This window comes from Penicillium samsonianum (assembly GCF_028829775.1).
Source record: "Penicillium samsonianum strain IBT 33392 chromosome Unknown utg000009l_segment0_segment0, whole genome shotgun sequence".
NCBI lineage: Eukaryota > Fungi > Ascomycota > Eurotiomycetes > Eurotiales > Aspergillaceae > Penicillium > Penicillium samsonianum.
The window spans coordinates 389,668-409,216 of NW_026643267.1; the positions used below are offsets into that span (position 1 = coordinate 389,668).

The 19,549-nt window shown below is 48.0% G+C and overlaps 6 protein-coding genes across 6 annotated transcripts; 4 read left to right on the forward strand and 2 right to left on the reverse strand.

Annotated features, from left to right (window-relative positions):
• Positions 1-714: 714 nt before the first annotated feature.
• Positions 715-8,291, forward strand: N7471_013226 (type I polyketide synthase; the record flags this gene model as incomplete). Its single annotated transcript, XM_057285945.1, has 5 exons — positions 715-1,247; positions 1,314-6,042; positions 6,098-6,382; positions 6,439-6,854; positions 6,920-8,291. 5 exons carry the CDS (start codon positions 715-717, stop codon positions 8,289-8,291), a joined length of 7,335 nt encoding a protein of 2,444 aa, XP_057129270.1.
• A 507-nt stretch (positions 8,292-8,798) lies between these two features.
• N7471_013227 (MFS transporter) lies at positions 8,799-10,288 on the reverse strand (the record flags this gene model as incomplete). The annotated part of the gene is made up of 3 exons (XM_057285946.1): positions 8,799-9,503; positions 9,570-9,971; positions 10,046-10,288. The coding sequence occupies 3 exons, from the start codon at positions 10,286-10,288 to the stop codon at positions 8,799-8,801; spliced, it is 1,350 nt and encodes a 449-aa protein (XP_057129271.1).
• A 560-nt stretch (positions 10,289-10,848) lies between these two features.
• Positions 10,849-12,561, forward strand: N7471_013228 (hexokinase family protein; the record flags this gene model as incomplete). Its single annotated transcript, XM_057285947.1, has 2 exons — positions 10,849-11,315; positions 11,370-12,561. The coding sequence occupies 2 exons, from the start codon at positions 10,849-10,851 to the stop codon at positions 12,559-12,561; spliced, it is 1,659 nt and encodes a 552-aa protein (XP_057129272.1).
• Positions 12,562-13,246: 685 nt separating this feature from the next.
• On the reverse strand, positions 13,247-14,144 carry N7471_013229 (uncharacterized protein; the record flags this gene model as incomplete). Its single annotated transcript, XM_057285948.1, has 3 exons — positions 13,247-13,412; positions 13,463-13,540; positions 13,597-14,144. 3 exons carry the CDS (start codon positions 14,142-14,144, stop codon positions 13,247-13,249), a joined length of 792 nt encoding a protein of 263 aa, XP_057129273.1.
• Positions 14,145-14,846: 702 nt separating this feature from the next.
• Positions 14,847-15,813, forward strand: N7471_013230 (TatD family hydrolase; the record flags this gene model as incomplete). The annotated part of the gene is made up of 2 exons (XM_057285949.1): positions 14,847-14,861; positions 14,914-15,813. The coding sequence occupies 2 exons, from the start codon at positions 14,847-14,849 to the stop codon at positions 15,811-15,813; spliced, it is 915 nt and encodes a 304-aa protein (XP_057129274.1).
• A 1,210-nt stretch (positions 15,814-17,023) lies between these two features.
• N7471_013231 (putative extracellular protein) lies at positions 17,024-18,327 on the forward strand (the record flags this gene model as incomplete). Its single annotated transcript, XM_057285950.1, has 2 exons — positions 17,024-17,518; positions 17,545-18,327. 2 exons carry the CDS (start codon positions 17,024-17,026, stop codon positions 18,325-18,327), a joined length of 1,278 nt encoding a protein of 425 aa, XP_057129275.1.
• Positions 18,328-19,549: the final 1,222 nt, after the last annotated feature.

The window sequence follows — 19,549 nt, forward strand, 5'->3', positions numbered from 1 at the left end:
GAGTGCTACCAAATTAGCCTTGAGGACACATATCGTTTCCCCAAGGATTGAACGCAGATATGACTGGGCGGTGCTTGCACAAATGGCACAGATTATACATTAGGTGGGAAAAATTGTTCAACCGAGGTAGGAGGCAACAAACCACAAACCATGGTCTGCGAGAGGCCGCATGGCTCGCACTGAAGGCAAAACATGTGGCATGATTTCATTGTCAAGAACCAAAATTGGGAATGGATCCAATTCGTGTTGGCATGAGTAAGGTTTGTGCTGACATCCGCGGGTATGCAGGATGATTATCTAGGTATTTTGTGTATCCGTATTGGATAGTCGACGTAGGCAACGAACTTCTATTAACTTTGCCGTATACCTATTCCGGTGCTAGAGAGCCAATGAGATATTATCAAGTGTACCTACAACTGTGAACTTTATATAATAGTCTGCATATGTGGGTATACTTAATGAATACAAAGGTACTGATTGGGGAAATCTTCGGGATAGAGACAACGCATCAAGTCTCCTGATTCAAATGTTGTATGATTGGAGCTAAGGCCAAGACAAGGTGGGGGTACGATGGGGGCTAACGGTTATTTTGAACTTTTTGAACCCGTGTGAGCATTTATAATAATAATCGCTTGTCGTTCCCAATCTTGTCCTTTCCTTAATCTTCCGAGGTCAAAGCACCTTTTACATCACGGAACAGGAACAATTGCCGACATGACTTCAAAGGCAATTAAACCGAGTCTGGTTCCCCCAGAGCCCATTGCAATATGTGGAATGTCTGTACGTCTCCCCGGAGGCCTACACACACCCCAGCAGCTGTGGGACTTCTTGGTTGCAAAAGGAGATGCCCGTGGCCAAGTGCCAAGGTCCAGATATAATGCATCCGCATACTACTCCGACAGCCAGAAGCCGGGCAGTATAAAGACCGAATACGGATACTTTCTAGATGAAAGTATTGATATTGCTTCTGTGGATACATCTTTCTTCACAGTGGGAAAATTGGAGGTGGAGCGCATGGACCCACAGCAACGGCAAATGCTGGAAGTTGCCAGGGAGTGCATGGAAGATGCCGGCGAAACGAATTGGAAAGGACGACCAATTGGCTGCTACATGGGTAGCTTTGGTGAAGATTGGCTTGAGATGTGTGTCAAAGAAACCCAACAATATGGCCAGCATCGAGTGAGCGGATATGGAGACTTCATGCTACCCAACCGAGTTTCATATGAGATGGACTTGACGGGACCGAGGTTAGTTGATCTGTATTTGTTTTTACCTTGGAATAGATTGCAAATTGCTAAATGGAAAAAATAAAGCATGGTCGTACGTACTGCCTGCTCAGCAGGCCTTGTTGCACTGCACGAAGCATGTCTCGCAATTTCCAGGGGCGACTGCGAGGGAGCCATAGTTGGCGGTGCCAACTTGATAATGGCACCTGGCATGACAATTGCAATGAGTGAGCAAGGCGTAATTTCACCTGATGGGTCTTGCAAGAGTTTCTCTGCCGATGCCAATGGCTATGCACGAGGAGAGGCGATATCTGCTATCTTCATTAAACCGCTGGCTGATGCCGTCCGGGATGGAAACCCGGTTCGAGCGGTTATCCGTTCGACAGTCTCTAACAGTGACGGAAGAGGTGCTGGAACTGGCACCCATGTCCCTAATGGTATCTCACACGAGGCCATGATCCGGCGGGCGTATGAGGTGGCAGGCATTGCAGATTACTCCCAGACTGCGTTTGTCGAGTGTCATGGTACTGGCACCCAAGTTGGAGATCCTATTGAAACCCGAGCAGTGGGCCGGGTTTTTGGCCCTTCTGGCGGTGTCCTTATTGGGTCTGTCAAACCCAATCTTGGTCACTCTGAAGGAGCCTCGGGGATTACATCCCTGATCAAGTCGGTACTGGCCCTGGAAAATCGTATCATCCCCCCAAATATCAAGTTTAAGGAGCCCAACCCCAACATCCAATGGGATGAATATGGACTCGCTGTTCCCACAGAACCGATGCCATGGCCTGAGGCTCGGAGCGAGCGAATCAGTGTGAACTCCTTCGGGATTGGAGGAACAAACGCTCACGTTGTTCTCGATTCAGCTCAGAGCTTTGGTGTCTCTCCCGTTGCCACGCAGCATACTCTTTCACCGCAGCTGCTCGTTTATTCCGCAAACAACGCCGAGTCACTAAAACAAATGATATCCCACTACACGGCCTATATCCAGAAGAACCCAACCAGAGTTGCCGATTTGGCATTCACTCTAGCTAATAGAAGGGAACATCTTCCTCACCGGGCATTCTCCGTGAAAAGCCCATTGGGTCCGCTCACAACTTCGACGCCCTCAAAAACTGGCGAGGCACCAAATATAGTCATGGTTTTCACTGGCCAAGGCGCTCAGTGGCCACAAATGGGTGGCTCTATGATCCAAAACCCCTCCTATCCCACGTTTAAGAAGAGCATTCAAGATCTTGACTCATATTTGCAAACCCTCACACATGCTCCAGAATGGAGCATTGAAGAAGAGCTCTTGAAGGGCCCGGGTACTAGCAGACTCGGCTCATCCGAATTATCCCAGCCTTTGTGCACGGCAATACAAGTGGCACTGATCGACACTTTCGCTTCCATTGGGGTTCAGCCTGCCGCTGTCGTGGGTCACTCTAGTGGCGAGATAGCTGCTGCATACGCTGTCGGTGCCATCACGGCCAACGAAGCAATCACGATTGCGTTTTATCGAGGTCAGGTTACCAAGCTACAAACCAGGCCTGGGGCCATGGCAGCTATAGGCATGGGTATGGAGGACGTTCAGGAATACCTACAGGATGGTGTCATCGTTGCTTGCGAAAACTCGCCCAAGAGTGTCACCCTTGCTGGTGATACACATGCTATTGAAAATGTTATTGCCACGATTAAGGAGACCCACCCTGATATCCTGGCCAGACAGTTGAAAGTCGACAAGGCGTACCACTCTCATCATATGGCTGAGATAGGCGACGAGTACCATGCTTTAATTGAACACGAAGTATCCGCCAAGGCACCAAATAAGTTGTTCTTCAGCAGTGTCGAGAACAAAATACTCACCGAAGTCCAGAATTTCGGTCCCAAATACTGGCAGATGAACCTACAGTCCCCAGTGCTCTTTCGTTCGGCTGTCTCATCCATAATCAAGCACCAGATTTCGAAGAACATGGTGCTACTTGAGGTTGGACCACACTCCGCTCTTGCGGGTCCCTTGCGACAGATCCAGAGTCATCTTTACACTTCTTCTCCTTATATTTCTACATTTGTTCGCAACCAGGACAGTACAGAATCTTTCCTGACTGCCATTGGGCAGCTGCATGTTCTCAATGCTATCTCCGAGTTGGGCAAGGTCATCAGCGAAGGCTCCACTCTCCCCGATCTTCCAAGGTACCCATGGGATCACTCAAAAAGGTTCTGGTATGAGTCTCGGTTGAGCAAGGAGTGGAGACATCGCGAACACAAGTCTCACGATCTTTTGGGTGTCCGGGTTACAGAGAGTCCTGACTTTCAACCTGTTTTCCGAAATCTCTTTCATTTGGACAATGCCCCGTGGATTCGTGACCACAAGGTCGGTGATGATATTGTCTTCCCCTTCGCTGGCTATGCTGCGATGATTGGCGAGGCTGTGAGACAGCTTACCGGTGTCAGTGAGGCATTCAAACTGCGCAATATCATTGTTAGCACTGCCCTTGTCTTGAATGAGGGTCCGCCAGTTGAGATCGTGACAACACTACATCGCCATCGATTAACAGATTCTCTCGACAGTGAGTGGTGGGGATTTACCATCACTTCTTACAACGGAGCTAGTTGGACCAAGCACTGCTTGGGCGAGGTTAGATCGCATAGCGAACACGTTGAAGATGTAAGCAAGAAAGCTCCTCTTGTGCGGAAGGTTGATACTCGCCGTTGCTACCATTCTATGGCCATGTCTGGTCTCAACTTTGGGCCATCTTTTCAACGTCTCGAACATGTCCGATCAGACACTGTTACGCAGAATGCAACATCCGAACTTGCTGCAAAAGATACTGATGGGGAGAACTATCATTTGCATCCCACAGTCATCGATGCCTCACTTCAACTGCTCAGCGTTGCTGCGTCCAAGGGATATGCCGACCAAATAACCAACATAATGGTTCCTACCCACATTCAAGAAATGTCCATCTACCGCTGTTATGAGAATGTCCAAGTCCAAGCCTCCGCATCTTACACCCCGAACGGCTCTATCCTCGGTAGTGGCCAGTGTATTACTGCAGGGGGCAAGGTTGCTTTACGAAGTTCTGGAATCAAACTCTCTGTTCTCGATCATCAGGACTCCGACAAAGTGGACAACACCACTGCCCGTGCAGAATGGGCTCCCCATATCGACTTCCTGGATGCCAACACTCTCATCAAGCCATTAATTGATCGCAGTGATTATATGCCCGCTTTGACAGAGCTATCTCATCTGTGTATGATTTACACACAGCGTGTCATCGCAGAACTGGACACTTCAATCGGCCACATGCACAAGTATCGATCATGGATTGATCACCACCTGCTGTCCGTGGATGTGCGGAGCCTCCAGATTCTTGACAATACTACCATCGAGCAGCGAGTGAAGGAACTTGTCCATCAGATATCTCAAACCAACGGCGCCCATCTTGCTAGTGGTATTGAGGTGGTTTTCAATAACGCCCAACAGATTTTCACCGGAGAGGCCGGGGCTCTGGATCTCCTTCTGGCGGATGGCATATTGGCCAACGTCTACAACGCAATGGATCAGTGCGATATTTCCGAATTCATCACGAAATTGAGTCACACCAAGCCCAATCTGCAAATCCTCGAAATAGGTGCCGGAACCGGCGGATCTACAGCTAATCTCCTGAAGCTGTTGACACCTGGGGACAGGACCTTATACACGAATTACACCTTCACTGATATCTCATCTGGCTTCTTTGTTGCTGCAAAGGATCGGTTTGCCAATTACCCAAACATCGAATACGCTACTCTCGACATTAGTAAGGATCCCTCCGATCAGGGTTTTGATGGTCGCAAATACGACCTAATTCTGGCGACTAATGTTATTCACGCCACTGCATCCTTGAACGACAGTCTGAGCAATGTTCGCAAACTTCTTTCTCCCACTGGATGGTTCTTGCTCCACGAATTGACACCCACATCCAAATGGATCAACTATATCTTTGGAACTCTAGCTGGTTGGTGGTATGGCGATGTTGACGATCGGTCGGACGAGCCGTACATAGGCGTTGAACGTTGGGCAAAAGAACTCAAGGCCGCTGGATTTCGTACTCCAGATGCTGCAGTTTTGGATTCGGACCACCCACATCAGTTAAACGCCATGATCGTGGCTAGATCGGAAATTGAGACCGCACCTAAGAAATGCGTCACGCTCTTGACCCTCTCTGAATCAAGACCTGTCGGCCCTTTACTTCAAGCCCTGGAGAATAGGGGATACTCCGTTCATCATTCTCGGTTTGGCGGAGAGCCCCTACCTGACGGACAAGATGTGATTGCGTTGCTTGATGATGAAGCCCCGTTCTTTGAAAACATGGATAGCCAACGCTTTGACTGTTTCAAGAAATTGGCGGAGAGCCTAAATAAATGTGGTATTCTCTGGGTGACTCGTTTATCACAAGCCCAATGTCAGGACCCGAGATTTTCCCAAATCAACGGCATAGCGAGGACGATCCGCAATGAATTGTTTGTCGATTTTGCTACTTGCGAGGTCGATAATCTTGATGTCTCTTTGAAGAAAGTCATCGATGTATATGAGAAGTTCCAAGTCCGTCGGGAGGATGAGACCCTCAAGCCTGAATTTGAATACGCTATTGTTGATAATACTGTCCAAGTTGGGCGGTACCATCCATTCTCGTTGCAAAATGAGCAACAGACGTCCTGCTCAAATGGTAGCATGGCTCTTCGAACCAGTAAGGCCGGTCGATTGGCTGCGTTACACTGGGCTCAGGAGGATATCAAACCTCTGAAGGGAGACGAGGTGGAAATTGACACTTACGCAACTGGTTTGAATTTCAAGGTAGGTCCGAAGGCAACAGGTGGACAGAATAACACATACTGATACAAGTCGGCAGGATGTCTTATGTGCCATGGGCATTGTCGAAGCCAAAGATAATGAATTTGGCCATGAAGGCGCCGGCGTAGTCCGCCGCATCGGTCCCGAAGTTCAAGGTCTGAAGGTCGGTGACCGGGTCATGGTCGTCGGGAGCTGTCTATTTGGGACGCAATTAGTTCTCTCTGAGAACCTCTGCGAGAAGATCCCAGGTGGCTTAAGCTTCAATGATGCGGCGAGCATGCCTTGCGTGTTTAGTACATCAATATACTCCATTTTCAACGTTGGAAATCTGGAAAAGGGACAGGTTTGTTTCCCCTCGGCCCTCTAATTTCTTAGGTCGACCTTTGACATATTGTATAGTCCATTCTTATCCACAGTGCCTGCGGTGGAGTTGGCATTGCGACTATTCAGCTTGCTCAGATGGTTGGCGCGGAGATTTACGCAACGGTCGGTAACGAGGAGAAGGTCAAGTATCTCATGGACACGTTTGGCCTTCCTCGGAACAGGATCCTCAATTCCCGTAATACCTCGTTCGTCGAGGATATCATGCGGGAGACAAATGGAGAGGGTGTCGACTTGGCATTGAACTCTTTGTCTGGTGAACTACTTCATGCTACATGGAAGTGCATTGCACCGTTTGGAAAGATGGTCGAGATTGGCAAACGTGACTTGCTTGGCTCTGGAAAGCTTGATATGACTCCTTTCTTAGACAACCGGAGCTATTGCTGTGTCGACTTGGATCAAATTTGTTCCAGAAAGCCGACTCTTGCAAAGAAGTATGTATCATCAATCACGAATGAGATGCAAATGTATGATATTCGATAACTGACATATCATGCAGGCTGCTGAAGGAAATTGTGCACCTACTCAGGGAGCGCTACATCTCTCCTGTCCGACCCATCAAAGTCTTCAGTTCCGATGGTATACACGACGCCTTCCGTTACATGCAGCAAGGCACACATATGGGAAAGATCGTCGTGTCGATGCGTGATACTTCAGGCCAAGTTAGCGCTGTACAAAATATCCAGCAACAAAAAAAGCCCACCCAACTCAACAGCTCTGGTGCATACCTGCTGGTAGGTGGCCTTGGAGGTCTGGGTCGGGCTATATCTACGTGGATGGTCCAACACGGAGCTCGACATCTCATATATCTTTCCCGAACTGCGGGTTCAAGCGAAATCCACCGGGAGTTTGCCCAAGAGCTTGCCAGTATGGATTGTCGCGTCGACTTTGTGCAAGGTAGCGTGTCCAACATCGAAGATGTAACCACTGCCACCACACGGGCTCAAGGCCGGCTTCGGGGTATCTTGCAGATGTCCATGATGCTTTGTGATCGGAGCTTCGCACGTATGACACTGGAGGAGTGGAACACGGCTGTTGATCCGAAGGTCAAGGGAACATGGAATCTTCATAATGCTTCAGTGTCTGCGAATGCGGAACTCGACTTCTTTGTTCTTTTCAGTTCGGTGTCTGGCGTCTTTGGACTTCCTGGTCAGATCAACTATGCTGGTGCGAACACGTTCCTGGACGCCTTTTCTCAATACCGCTTGGGTTTGGGACTACCGGCTTGCGCTATTGATCTCGGTATCGTCGAGGGAGTAGGTTATGCTGCTGAGCAGGAAGAAATTTTACAAAAGCTCAAAGCTGCGGGTGGCCTAGGCAATACGGTCTCGGTGAGCGAGCTTTTGGACGCAGTAGAGGCAGCGATGACATCTATACCAAGTAAATCGAGACCCGAAGCAAGCAACTTCTGCGTTGGAATTCGCCCCAATGTGCCTCTCGCTGATCAAAGAAACCGTTTGATCTGGAAGAAGGACACCCGAATGTCGGTGTTCCATAATACTGGAGCAGCTGGTACCACCTTGACCTCTGCTCCTGGCGCTGGTCTGGAGGCCTTCATCACACAGGCCAAGGGCGATGCCGCGCTACTAAGCCAACCTGATTCTGCTCAAATGCTCGCTGTGGAAATTGGAAAGAAGGTGTTTAACTTCTTGCTGAAGCCGGAAGAAGATTTGGTGACATCTTACTCGTTGTCTGAGCTTGGAATGGACTCTCTCGTGGCAATTGAGGTGAAACAGTGGTGGAAGGCGACATTCGAGTTCGATATCAGTGTCCTCGAATTGATGGGAATGGGGTCTCTCGATATACTCGGGGAACACGCTGCTCATGGCATGCTTAAATGGTTCCATGGTGTACAAGAGCAAGCCGACTGAGCAATAAGTGGTTATATATAATTTAATTCAAATGTGAGCTGATGCTTAGCGGTGTATTAAAAGAACAAACCAGGGAGATAAAAGCAAGGAGACAAGAATAGTCGGCTGCTTATGCGGCCTTGTCAAGTAATCTTTTGTTGTTTCTTTGTGATAGTCTTTTCAGATGACTTTTCAGATGTCTTTCTAGCAGTCTTTTGAGTGGTCTTTTGAGTGGTCCTTTTTGGTAGACTCCTCAGGTAGTCTTTCCAGATAGACTTAGATATCAGTTTTTATAGATATTTCCTTCCCCTTCTTAGTTTGTTAGGTAGACGGTAGAAAAAGGCGGGGAAAGTCTTAAATTGTGAAACCGACTTTTCCATGTATAACGAACCTTTGATATAACAGCCAGGTCTCGCCACTTTCCACACCTTATGCTCTCTTAAAACCCAAGAATGCTGTGACTTAGAAGCGACAGCTGAGGAATATGAACTATACCACATCGACCGTTTCTAACTATCCATTTTCTGTTCAGACTTGATGTGATACCTCCAGTTGAGGAAGTCGGAACATCATTGCCCAAATCCCCAATGCCACAGCCAGCATGGCTAGCAAGATCGGCTGCAGCACAGTCACCCCCTTCGCCTGAGCAATGGCTCCAATCATGAATGGGAAAACAGCGCCACCCCCCATAGAAAAGGCAGCCGCAAATCCAATAGCAGCAACGTGAAGATTCTTCGGTAGCATTCGTGTCGCCACAATCACAACTCCCGGGAAGATAGTCCCCATAAAGAATCCAACAAATGCAACCGCAACCGCGGACACGATGAACTCAGGCACGAGCCAGAAGATAAGCTCAAGAGCAATCGCAAGCAAGATGTATATGGCAATGGACAACTTCTCTCCAATTCGTGGCGACACAAACCCTAGCACGAATCGACCGACTGTGATGCCTAGCCAGAAGCCTGTCTCTGCCATTCCGGATTGAAATGGGTCGCCGTGTCGGACGTTCGTCATAAATACAACAATCCATCCACCGATTGCTACCTCAATTCCGCCATAGAGGAAGAGAAAGACGGCGCATATCCAGGTGACCTTGTGTGTGAGGGCGAGGCGTGTTTGAGAAAATGCTCCTCCTCTGCCTGGGAAACTAGGATTCTCTTCTTGGTATTTACTTCCAGTTTCATCCCAAAAAGCGGTAGCGGAGTAAATTAGCGCGATAGCAGCTGCTCCGGTCTATATTTCATCGTTAGTTTCTCAGTGTGCAGCGGTTTCATGGTGAGGTAGAGAGGATCGAGATACCATCAAATAGTAATAAGAGTACCATTCCCATCCAGCTTTGATAATTAGACTCGTAGCAACGAGAGGGCTTATTGTGGCCCCCACGCCATAGAATCCATGGAAGAAACCGAGGACTTCATGCGAGTTCGCCATGTTCCCGATCCATACATTCCATGCCGCATTATGAAGTCCGCTACCCAAGCCAACCAGCATGTACATAATCACCAGGACTGGAAAGGGTGGGTGGACAGATATGACCGCAAATGCAAGCACATGGCAAATTGGAGCAACTATTGTGATTCCTCGCCTGCCGAGAGTCTGATGAACTAAATTGCTCAGGATAGCGGATACGGTATATCCCACAAATGGCGAGAGGAACACTAGAGAAACGACCGTGTAGTTTTTTTGATAGTAGGTCTCTAGCTGAAAAGTTCAAATAATACGGTCAGTGATTTTATACAGCCGGACAAAGTCAAAGCTGAGTTGGTGACACAAACATAGGGAATAATAGCTCCATATGCAGCATCATTGGACCCCATCACAAATGCACACCAAAACGTGGCAGTCACTTTCCATATAGTTGTTTTCGACTCGTTCCATCTTGGTGCGACATTTACTGCATGCAAAGGTGGAGTTTCATCGGTCTCTGAAGGCGTCGCTTCGGGCGTATATTGGTGTCCAAGTTCGCCTGGTGTTGGTGGCCAAGATGACGGTGGCGTCGAGTTCGCACTTCTGCTCATTTTTGGTAGTGTCACTTCCAAGGTTGGAAATTTGTGAAGGTGAGTCAGAATCGTGAGATTGAGGGGGCCCCGGGGCCATATGAGACATGTAATCATGCGGGGGAACCAACTGGTGAATGTAACCCCGATATCCTATATGTGAAGATTTATAGAGCTATCCCTGCCCATAAACAGGATTCATGAGTTCAGTATGGCTTCAGTTTCATTACTTCTTTGTTAAGTCTATTAATTCTATACTCATATCTAATTAAAACGGCCATTAATCATAGTGAAAGTTCGACGGCAGCATTCCGAAGCGAACATACAACCCTAGAGGCCAAATGATGATATAAGAGGCCATCAAGGACGCCAATATGGAAGCAGTAGTGTATGCCAGAGAACCCTGTCAATCTTCCGATCGTGTCAATCATAAACAGGAATATAGGAATATAATAAACGCCGGTCACGTGGTGGTATTCCCCGAGGTCATCAGCGTGTTTACCCGACCTCGGATGTCTCCAAGACTTCAACCTTTCCATCTTGGGAAAAAAGCCACGTCACATCAGAATTTCCTAGTTGAAATGGCTACAACCTCGCAGATCTCCCCGAAAGAGGTTAATCTAAAGGAGTTCCTCCAGCCCTTCCGCGTCAAACTCGAGACTTTGTATGATTTATCCTGTCGGCTATCGTCGTCTTATAAAAAGTTGGCCGCGGAGTCTTCAGAATACTTTATTCCATCGGCCCTTACCCGTCTTCCAACGGGCCATGAAACAGGACGCTATCTTGCTGTCTATTTTGGTCTGTCCTACCTTCGTGTGGCCTTCATCGACCTCTTAGGAGATCAACATGTCGAAGGACATGCACGCGTACGACGCACATTAGAGAAGGCATGGCCTATTGAAGAACATCTACGAAAGGACCATTCTACTGACCTCTTCACATGGATTGGAGACTGTATCGCCGAGGTGGTGGCAGACAGACTGGCCAACCCAAGTGAAGAGCGGATTGACCAAATAACGACAGGCATTTCCTTTTGTCTTCCTATAAAGTATAGTTATCCTCCCAGACTCGGCTGTGTGTTTCTGTGACTAATATAGTGTAGACAAGATGCCCTCGATGAAGCCATCTTGATGCCGACAGGGAAAGGCTTTTGGCTAAACTCAGACCTCAATCTCCGCCAAGCCTTGTTGAATGGATATGAACGCCACACATATTCAACTCATGGCGATGAAATGAACATGCCTGCTAAACGCCGCAGGCTGTTTTCTCTTCCTAAATTGAAAGTCGCAGTCATGATCAATGATACGACAGCGACTCTTGCTTCGTTGGCGTATTCCATCCCTTCCTTGCCTAACACCCGTGTTGTTATGGGTCTGGTCGTGGGCGCGGGATGCAACACGACCGTTCCCATGAAACTTGCCGACTTGCATGAATCCAAAACTAAAAGCATCCTTGAAAAACACCCCGACGCTACGGAAACGCTCATCTCAACTGAATGGACTCTCTCCACTGCGGCGGCTTCTTTCGATGAGCTTGGTATTCGAACGAAATGGGACCTTGAGCTCGATAGAAATTGCAAAAGACCTGGTTTCCAACCAATGGAATATATGATCGGCGGTTTATACACTGGCGAGCTCGTCCGCATCGTCTGTTATGATTGGTTCCATGGAGTTTTGGGAATACAGCGCTCTAAGTTACCGCTGAAGTTGGTTGAGGAATATTCTCTTTCAACAGAATACCTCTCCATTGTTGTTGCCTCTTCTCTGTCCGATGAGCGCTTAGCAAGCGAGTTGTCAAAGACACTTCAACCATCTCCTGAGAGTGATTGGACCTGGTCACCTGAATATGCCCGTGATATTCGGGCCATTGCCTCGGCTGTGCAAGATCGTGCGGCTTCTTTGGTGGCATCTGCGGTTGTTGGTCTCTTAGCCTGCAATAATGAAGTCCAATTGTGCAACACGGCCCCCAAGTGCGTCAATGGGGAAAATGTCGATACGGAAGCTGGAATTATTGAACAAACGGACTCCGAGTCGGCCTCATCGTCAACGTCAGGTTGGAATAGCGGGCCCGAGGAACTTGCCGTGGCTTTCTCGGGTGGAGTGATTCAACATTATCCTCACTATAAAGAAAATGTACAGAGATATATTGATCGACTGCTACTGCGAGCTGGTCCTCAAGTAGGAGGAAAGAGTGTCTTCTTGCGGGAGGCCAGTGATGGCGGGATCATTGGAACTGGTGTCCTTGCAGGAACGGCGTCAGGGGAAATTGGGGAAATCAAGATTACTCCTGGTTAGATATCATCAATTTCCCCCAATTGATACATAGTCATATAGACGCGTTATAAGATATATCTCGCATTTCCCCCCTCAGAGCCTCACCAGAGAAAAGATTACTCACTCCACTTAGGCCAACGAATTGATGCATTCCCTCCATCTGAGGTATCTTGCGGCGGCCTTGTGATGATACAGAAGCTCCCTACAACCCTTGATATTACTGCAGATGGCGACATGGTCAATCATGATCGCCTGGGGTTTACCCGTGCTGTCACTGGTAAATAAAAGGAAGGCAGTAATGTACAAAAAGGCTACCTGAGAAGATTACCAAAACAGACCACTAAAAAAGACCTCTAAAAAGACTGTGAGAAGACCACCAAAAGAATATTTGACAAGGCCACTTATGAGTATCCTGTGGAATGATTAAACACAGAGCATCAACGACGCATATAGCGAAGACACCAATGTTCGAGACCTCGGGAGGCTGGTCCACTTGAACCACGAGGCTTTGGGTGTCGATGGTCGCCAAAGCACTGCGATTGTACTGCTTGACACTCTGGAGACCTTGTTGCTCATGGCATAGCATCCAGCCTTCTTCCACCTGAACACTAGTCAGAGTTCTCGTGTATTGTTGATTGACGTTCTAGACGAGGATACGGTGTGGCAACCGTTCTCCCTGGTACTTGCTGTGGTGTAACCCTTCTACTCACCACCTCCAACCCTTGTCGTCGCGGTACACATCGGTGCTCTTGACGGGATATAAATGATCCATTGCCGTGGATTTTAAGGCGAGGCAATAACTGGCGTAAATTCGATCATCCCACTTCGTGCTCGTATCGACATGAATCACGTGGCTGAATCCGGATATGTGCCTGAAAAGTATTAGCTCGTTTAACATTGGAAATCATAGCATCGGGCATACATCTCTCCGATGGCCCAATCGTATATGATCTTAGACGACGTAGGAAGTTGTGGCCGGCATCCGAACTGTAGAAGCTTTCTGATTCCTATTAGCTCTAGCTACGTTATCGCAATCAAGATGGCCGAACAACATACTCATAAACCTGGCGAAACTTTGCTCGAATCTCCTGTCGCTGGGAGAAGGGGCAACTCCAGAACATTTCCCTATCAAGGGAGTCTCCGCGAACTTTTTCCCACACCACATAAGTGATATAGCCCCCGGGGACGATATCGTCTTCATCTTGCTTCCCTAACTGGTATCCAAGCAGCTCAGGCACAACATCACATCCTTTCTCCATAAAGGCCTTTAAGGCGATAAGCTCTGTATGTTCACGTGGCCCGGCGGCCTGAGCAGCTCGGATTGTAGACTTCTGGAACTCAGTCCCAGCGATAGGAATCTGCTTGTAAATTCGCATAAATGCGAGCTTCTCTTGGGCGTCGGAACCGGCGGGGCGACAAAGAAACTTTCCAGAAACGTATCCAGGGGGCAGACCATCAGCAATGTCTTCCTCGGTCGAGGCATATGGGCACTCGTCAAGCTTCTCGACAATTTGCCAGGTCTCGGGGTCAAAGTAAAACGGCGGTTCTGGCGGTGAGTTAAGGGTAATTTCAGTGCCTTCGAGTCCGGAAAGGAACTCGGCCATGATGGGCTGACAGTTGATAAAATAGGGAAAGAAAACGATGAGAGCTTGGAAAGTAATAGTGGGTGAAAGACTGGATCAGGGTGACGGGGAGTGAAAGGGAAAAAGTTGGGTGAAAAGACTGGATGGGAATCGGAGGGCAAACAATTAGACCTCAAACTCTACTACAACATACACTTAATCTGCGAGGTGACGGAACCATGCAGCGAACCAAGCGCAGATATGCCTTATCGAGCGTAATAGTCGGAGCAGATGGAGACCTGAGGATTTGGAGAAAGATTCAAGGGCAAGGTCTATAGGGGACACCCTTAGCTACATGGTTATGTTCCCTTATACCGATGATAGAAGTACTACGACTCTACCTAGTTACCTAGGTAGGTATACTTGACAATCTGTGTCAAGACACTGCGGCCAATCACCTCGTCCCGTCCGTTTGCTAAATCCTAAATGGGTATAGTGTCGACGCTAGCGACATACTAAGTTAGCTACAATATGAAAACACGTTTTTTTGATCTAAGACCACGCCATTAGTATCTCTCTTCAAGGATTGTGTAAAGCTTGCTACTTAGGATCTCATTGCCGAGCCCCAAGTCTTGCGATTGCCAATATATATCAGCCTTATTTGGTTGGGACCCGCCAAGAACACTGAATGCAAGAATTTTCTTTTTCCCCATTGCGATATTCCACCAAACGCGAACAATCACAATGAAATTCTTCGATGTGAGCAAATTCCTTCCATTGTTTCTAGAAGTTTGACTAACACTGGCGACAGGTTGCCGTCACATTCACTGCAGACCAATTCCAAGGGATTTACCGAGGAAAGCAATATCACGACCCAGATTTTGCAGAAGTGCTGAAAAGAGCCCGAGACCATGGTTGTGAAAAGACTATGCTCACCACCATGACTCTGGAAGGCGCAAAACAAAACCTGCGGGCAGTGAGGGAGTTCCCCGCAATGTGCAAAATGACCTTGGGCGTGCATCCGTACCACGCCGCCGAGATCTACGAACAGCCAGAATCACAATATATGAACGAGCTGCGCGAACTAGGTGAAACACTTCTAGCCGAGAGCCCCTCGCCTCTAGCTGCGTTTGGGGAAATCGGGTTGGACTACGAGTACTTGGATCGGGCCGATAAGGAAACGCAGCAACGCGCATTCCGCGAGCAATTAGAGATGGCCGTTCAATTTCAATTACCGCTGTTCCTGCATGTTCGTGAATCAGCCGAGGACTTTGTTTCCATCATCAAGCCCTTTTTGCCAAGACTGCCGCGTGGTGGCCTGGTGCATTCTTTTGCGGGGACGAAGGGGGAGGTGCTCCAGCTCGTGGAATTGGGTCTTGAAATTAGTGTCAACGGTATCTCGTTCCGGACCGATGAACAATTGGAAATGGTTAAGAGTATTCCATTGGACAAGTTACAACTGGAGACTGATGCCCCATGGTGCGAGGTCTTGTCTAATGACCCCAAAATCGTGGCTTATCTGGAGACTGCGAGGCCTTTGCCGGCGAGTCGGAAACATAACAAGTTTGTACTGGGACAGATGGTCAAGACACGCAATGAGAGTTGTTCTATGGAGCGTGTGGGATTAGTTGTGGCGGGTTTGAAGGGTGTCGCTATGGAAGAAGTGGCAGAGGCCGCTTGGAATAATAGTAGTCGGATGTTTTGGTTGTGAATATATATCTTTGAACCAATGTTTATAATTAAAATCAATGGACAGGACTTGACATATTTCTCTTCTGGTTTAGCTAGTTTAATTGTATCATTGGAACTATCGATATCAAGAATTCATTCGTAGCATGTCCCACTAGCAGAGCAATGAGCACCTCGAAGTGCACCGTGCAGATCCTGCAGCAACAAGCTTTTGCTCACGCCATGAACATAATACATGAAAAGAAGTTTTGATAGATCAATGTGGATGTAAACAAAGCCCTTGGCTTAGAAAATCATGATTGGTGCCCTGGGTAGGTATGCAGGGGGAGGAACACAGGGGTTCGATCGCCCTTTAGGGCTTGCCTCGGCCTGGAGGCCGAGCCCCAAATGGGTTTTATCGCATAGCTCACGATTGGTGGAAAGGAACTAGACAGAATGAAGTTCATATTGATCCCGGGACTTGATTGCCGGAAATTTGAGATTTTGCATAAACATTGTGACGCGTCCTATTTTAGTCTTTCTGAGATCATGTCAAGATTCCTGAACTAAACTTAGCTCTCGGAGATTAATGCAGGTGGGAATGAAGGAAGACATGGTGCCTTCTTTTTCACACTTGATCCCTCAGTGCCCATTAGGTTTACAATCCAATTGCCCCTCGAGTCGTTGCCACTATACAGCCGGGTTTGCTTTGCTGGCGATCTAGGTATGTAGACAACACATGATCGAGATGACAGTTGTGAAACTTTTTCAATACATGTATAGAGATAGAATACAGACCTATTAATGTTGTTAGATTGTCAATGATTTGCTCGTAACTTCTTATGCGAAGATAAGCACACATGGTGGTGGAGACCCACGGTTAGTTGACATTCTTTTCGTTGCGAGGGCCATCGCCAAATTATCAGCGCATGGGCAAACGCTGCAACATGACGGTATCTGCCATTCCTCTGTGGAGTTATGTGGAATGTTATTTACCATTGGCCGTGTATTTATACTAATTGCTGTCGACAACCCAGGCTTGATTCCAATTTCCCCAAGCCTCTATACTCTTATAATTGACATTGGTGGTTTAGTGTTTAGTATCATATCAAGAGATCAAAAGTCCATATACAAAAAGTTCTCGAAGAAGCTGTAAGTGAAGCGTTGTGGACTGCTTCGTTCTTTCCTCGGGCATTTATTCGATTTTGCCATTATTTGAGACTAACGCGCGGCATAGAAACACATCATTCACAATGAAAGGCACATTGATCCTCTCTGGCCTTCTGGCCACCACTGTCTCGGCTCATATGCAGTTGAGCAAGCCATTGCCTATTCGCAGTCCCCTCAACAAGGATGCCAAGGGCCAGAAGGATTATTCTTACACCAACCCTCTCTCTACCTCTGGTAGCGACTACCCCTGCAAAGGATACGCCAATGATGACTTCGAGGCCGTGGCCACGTGGGAACCAGGCTCCTCCCAAGAGATGGAGTTGGAAGGCAGTGCCGTCCATGACGGCGGCTCATGTCAGCTCGCCCTGACTTATGACCAGGGTAAGACCTTCAAGGTCATTGAGTCAGTCGAGGGTGACTGCCCTATTGCTAAGAAGTACCAATTCGATATCCCCTCGGACGCACCAAGCGGCGATGCTCTCTTCGCTTGGACCTGGTTCAACAAGGTCGGCAACCGCGAGATGTATATGAACTGTGCTATGATCACCATTGGTGGCTCCGGCAACCGCACCGCTACTGTCGACTCCGAGAACCGTGAGGCCAGGGAGGCCCCCCCAAGCAGTTGCTCCAGGAGAAGACCATTGAGAAGGGGCCCAACAACAAGGCAAACGACCAAACACCTTACAACAAGCCCAATAGCCACACAACAAGCGCCGAGAACAGCTTCGATAGCCTCCCTGAGATCTTCGTTGCCAACGTCGACCAGACTGGCAAGTGTGTGACCATCGAGGGCCAGGCCGTCCACTTCCCCAAGCCCGGTTCCAAGCTCATCGGCAAGGCCGATGGCCCTGGTTACAAGTGCTCCGGCAGTGCTCCCTTCCTCGACGACACCTCCAAGTCCGAGGAAAAGCCCTCCACCACTACCACCAAGTCCGAGAAAAAGCCAGCTACCACAAGCGCCTCTTCCACCACCACCACCACCAAGTCCGAGAAGAAGCCCGTTACCACAAGCGCCTCTTCCACTACCACCACCAAGTCCGAGAAGAGGCCCGTTACCACAAGCTCCTCTTCCACTACCACCACCAAGTCCGAGAAGAAGCCCGTTACCACAAGCGCCTCTTTCACCACCACCAAGGCCATGTCCAAGGTTGCTCAGGACTTGAGCACTTCCTCTACCACCACTGACCCCCGTGTCCTCTCCACTGAGGCCTCATCTAACAACCAGTTCGTCGACTACGTCGGTCAATGGTCTTGCCACTCTGGGGAAATCATCTGCTCCCCCGATGGATTCTCCTTTGCCATGTGCACTAACGGCAAACCCATCTTCATGGGCGCCGTCGCTGCTGGTACTATTTGCCGCATGGGCGTTATCACTGCTCGCCAGTAAATGTGTTCCTTTTCTACTTTTCTTGATTTCTCTTGCCGATTGTTTTTTTCTGGATACATCCCAGTGGATATTTCAAGTTACACCAGTCCCTCGACTGATTAGTCGAGTGAACTTCGCTCGCCACCTTCGGTCTGGACTTTGACAGTTGATGTCTCTTTTCAGCCTGGCTTTTGGGCGCTCTGTATTGTTTGTATTATCCATTACCCATGACATGTTAAGCGACGAGCTAGTTGATGTCCCTATGCTGACGGTATCTTCATGCCGAGCTACCTAATGATTCCGCCTGTTAATTTAAATTTTGAACCTTGGTTATGCTATAAGTCATTCTTGTAATGATCCCCAGGGAATGATATATTTTTCTCATAGAATACATGCGCGTCAAACATCTAATTGGTAAACTACCATACAAGTCGCAAGATCGAATAGTCACTGTGCCTTGGTCAATGTTTTCTTGGGCGAGATACTGCTCAACGGATACTTTCGTTGTATGCTTTCTCATGGACCCTTACTCAAAGTAATAAAATATTTACGGTTATAATGTGATGTATAACTAGAGTTTGCTTCTTAAAACATGATCCTTATTTCTGCACATTGGATATTTTAGGATTCAATTTAGAACTAAATCAATGAAACCAGACTTATTTATATATTCTTTGAGCTACTTCGAGGGTTGAGAAATGTTATTTATACTATGGAGCATGTGTGTAGACTTTTTACGGCATACCCATACAAAAGGTAGTTAGTCACTTAACTAATTTCTGGAACTACATGTCGGTAACACCTGGGGTCGATTACCTTTAATCACCTCGACACTTTCCAATCGCTAACTTGCTCCCATCGGGATGGATATTTACAGCTATCTTGTCCCACCCAAGCGGCGATCTATCAGAGAACTGGTTCGTACATCATTTCCGACGATTGACTGTTTCTCATTGGTCAGGATGTCCTAAAGAGGTGCATACGAGTGCATAGTGCATACGATATACATCCATGGATAGTACCTTACAATCCTATTGGCTTTGTAAAATCATGCTTACCATCCAAGACATCCTAAAAAGAAGGCTTAGAACGGTACTCCGTGCCAAAAGTAGACCTAAATGCGGTTCTTACGGTTCTTCAGCTGAAGTCTACAAGGTCTGACCCTTCAGCTCTGACCCACGCAAGAACGCCTCCGAAGTACTAGTTCGGGGTTGAGCTATCATCTTTTCGTTTCTTCGGTGAA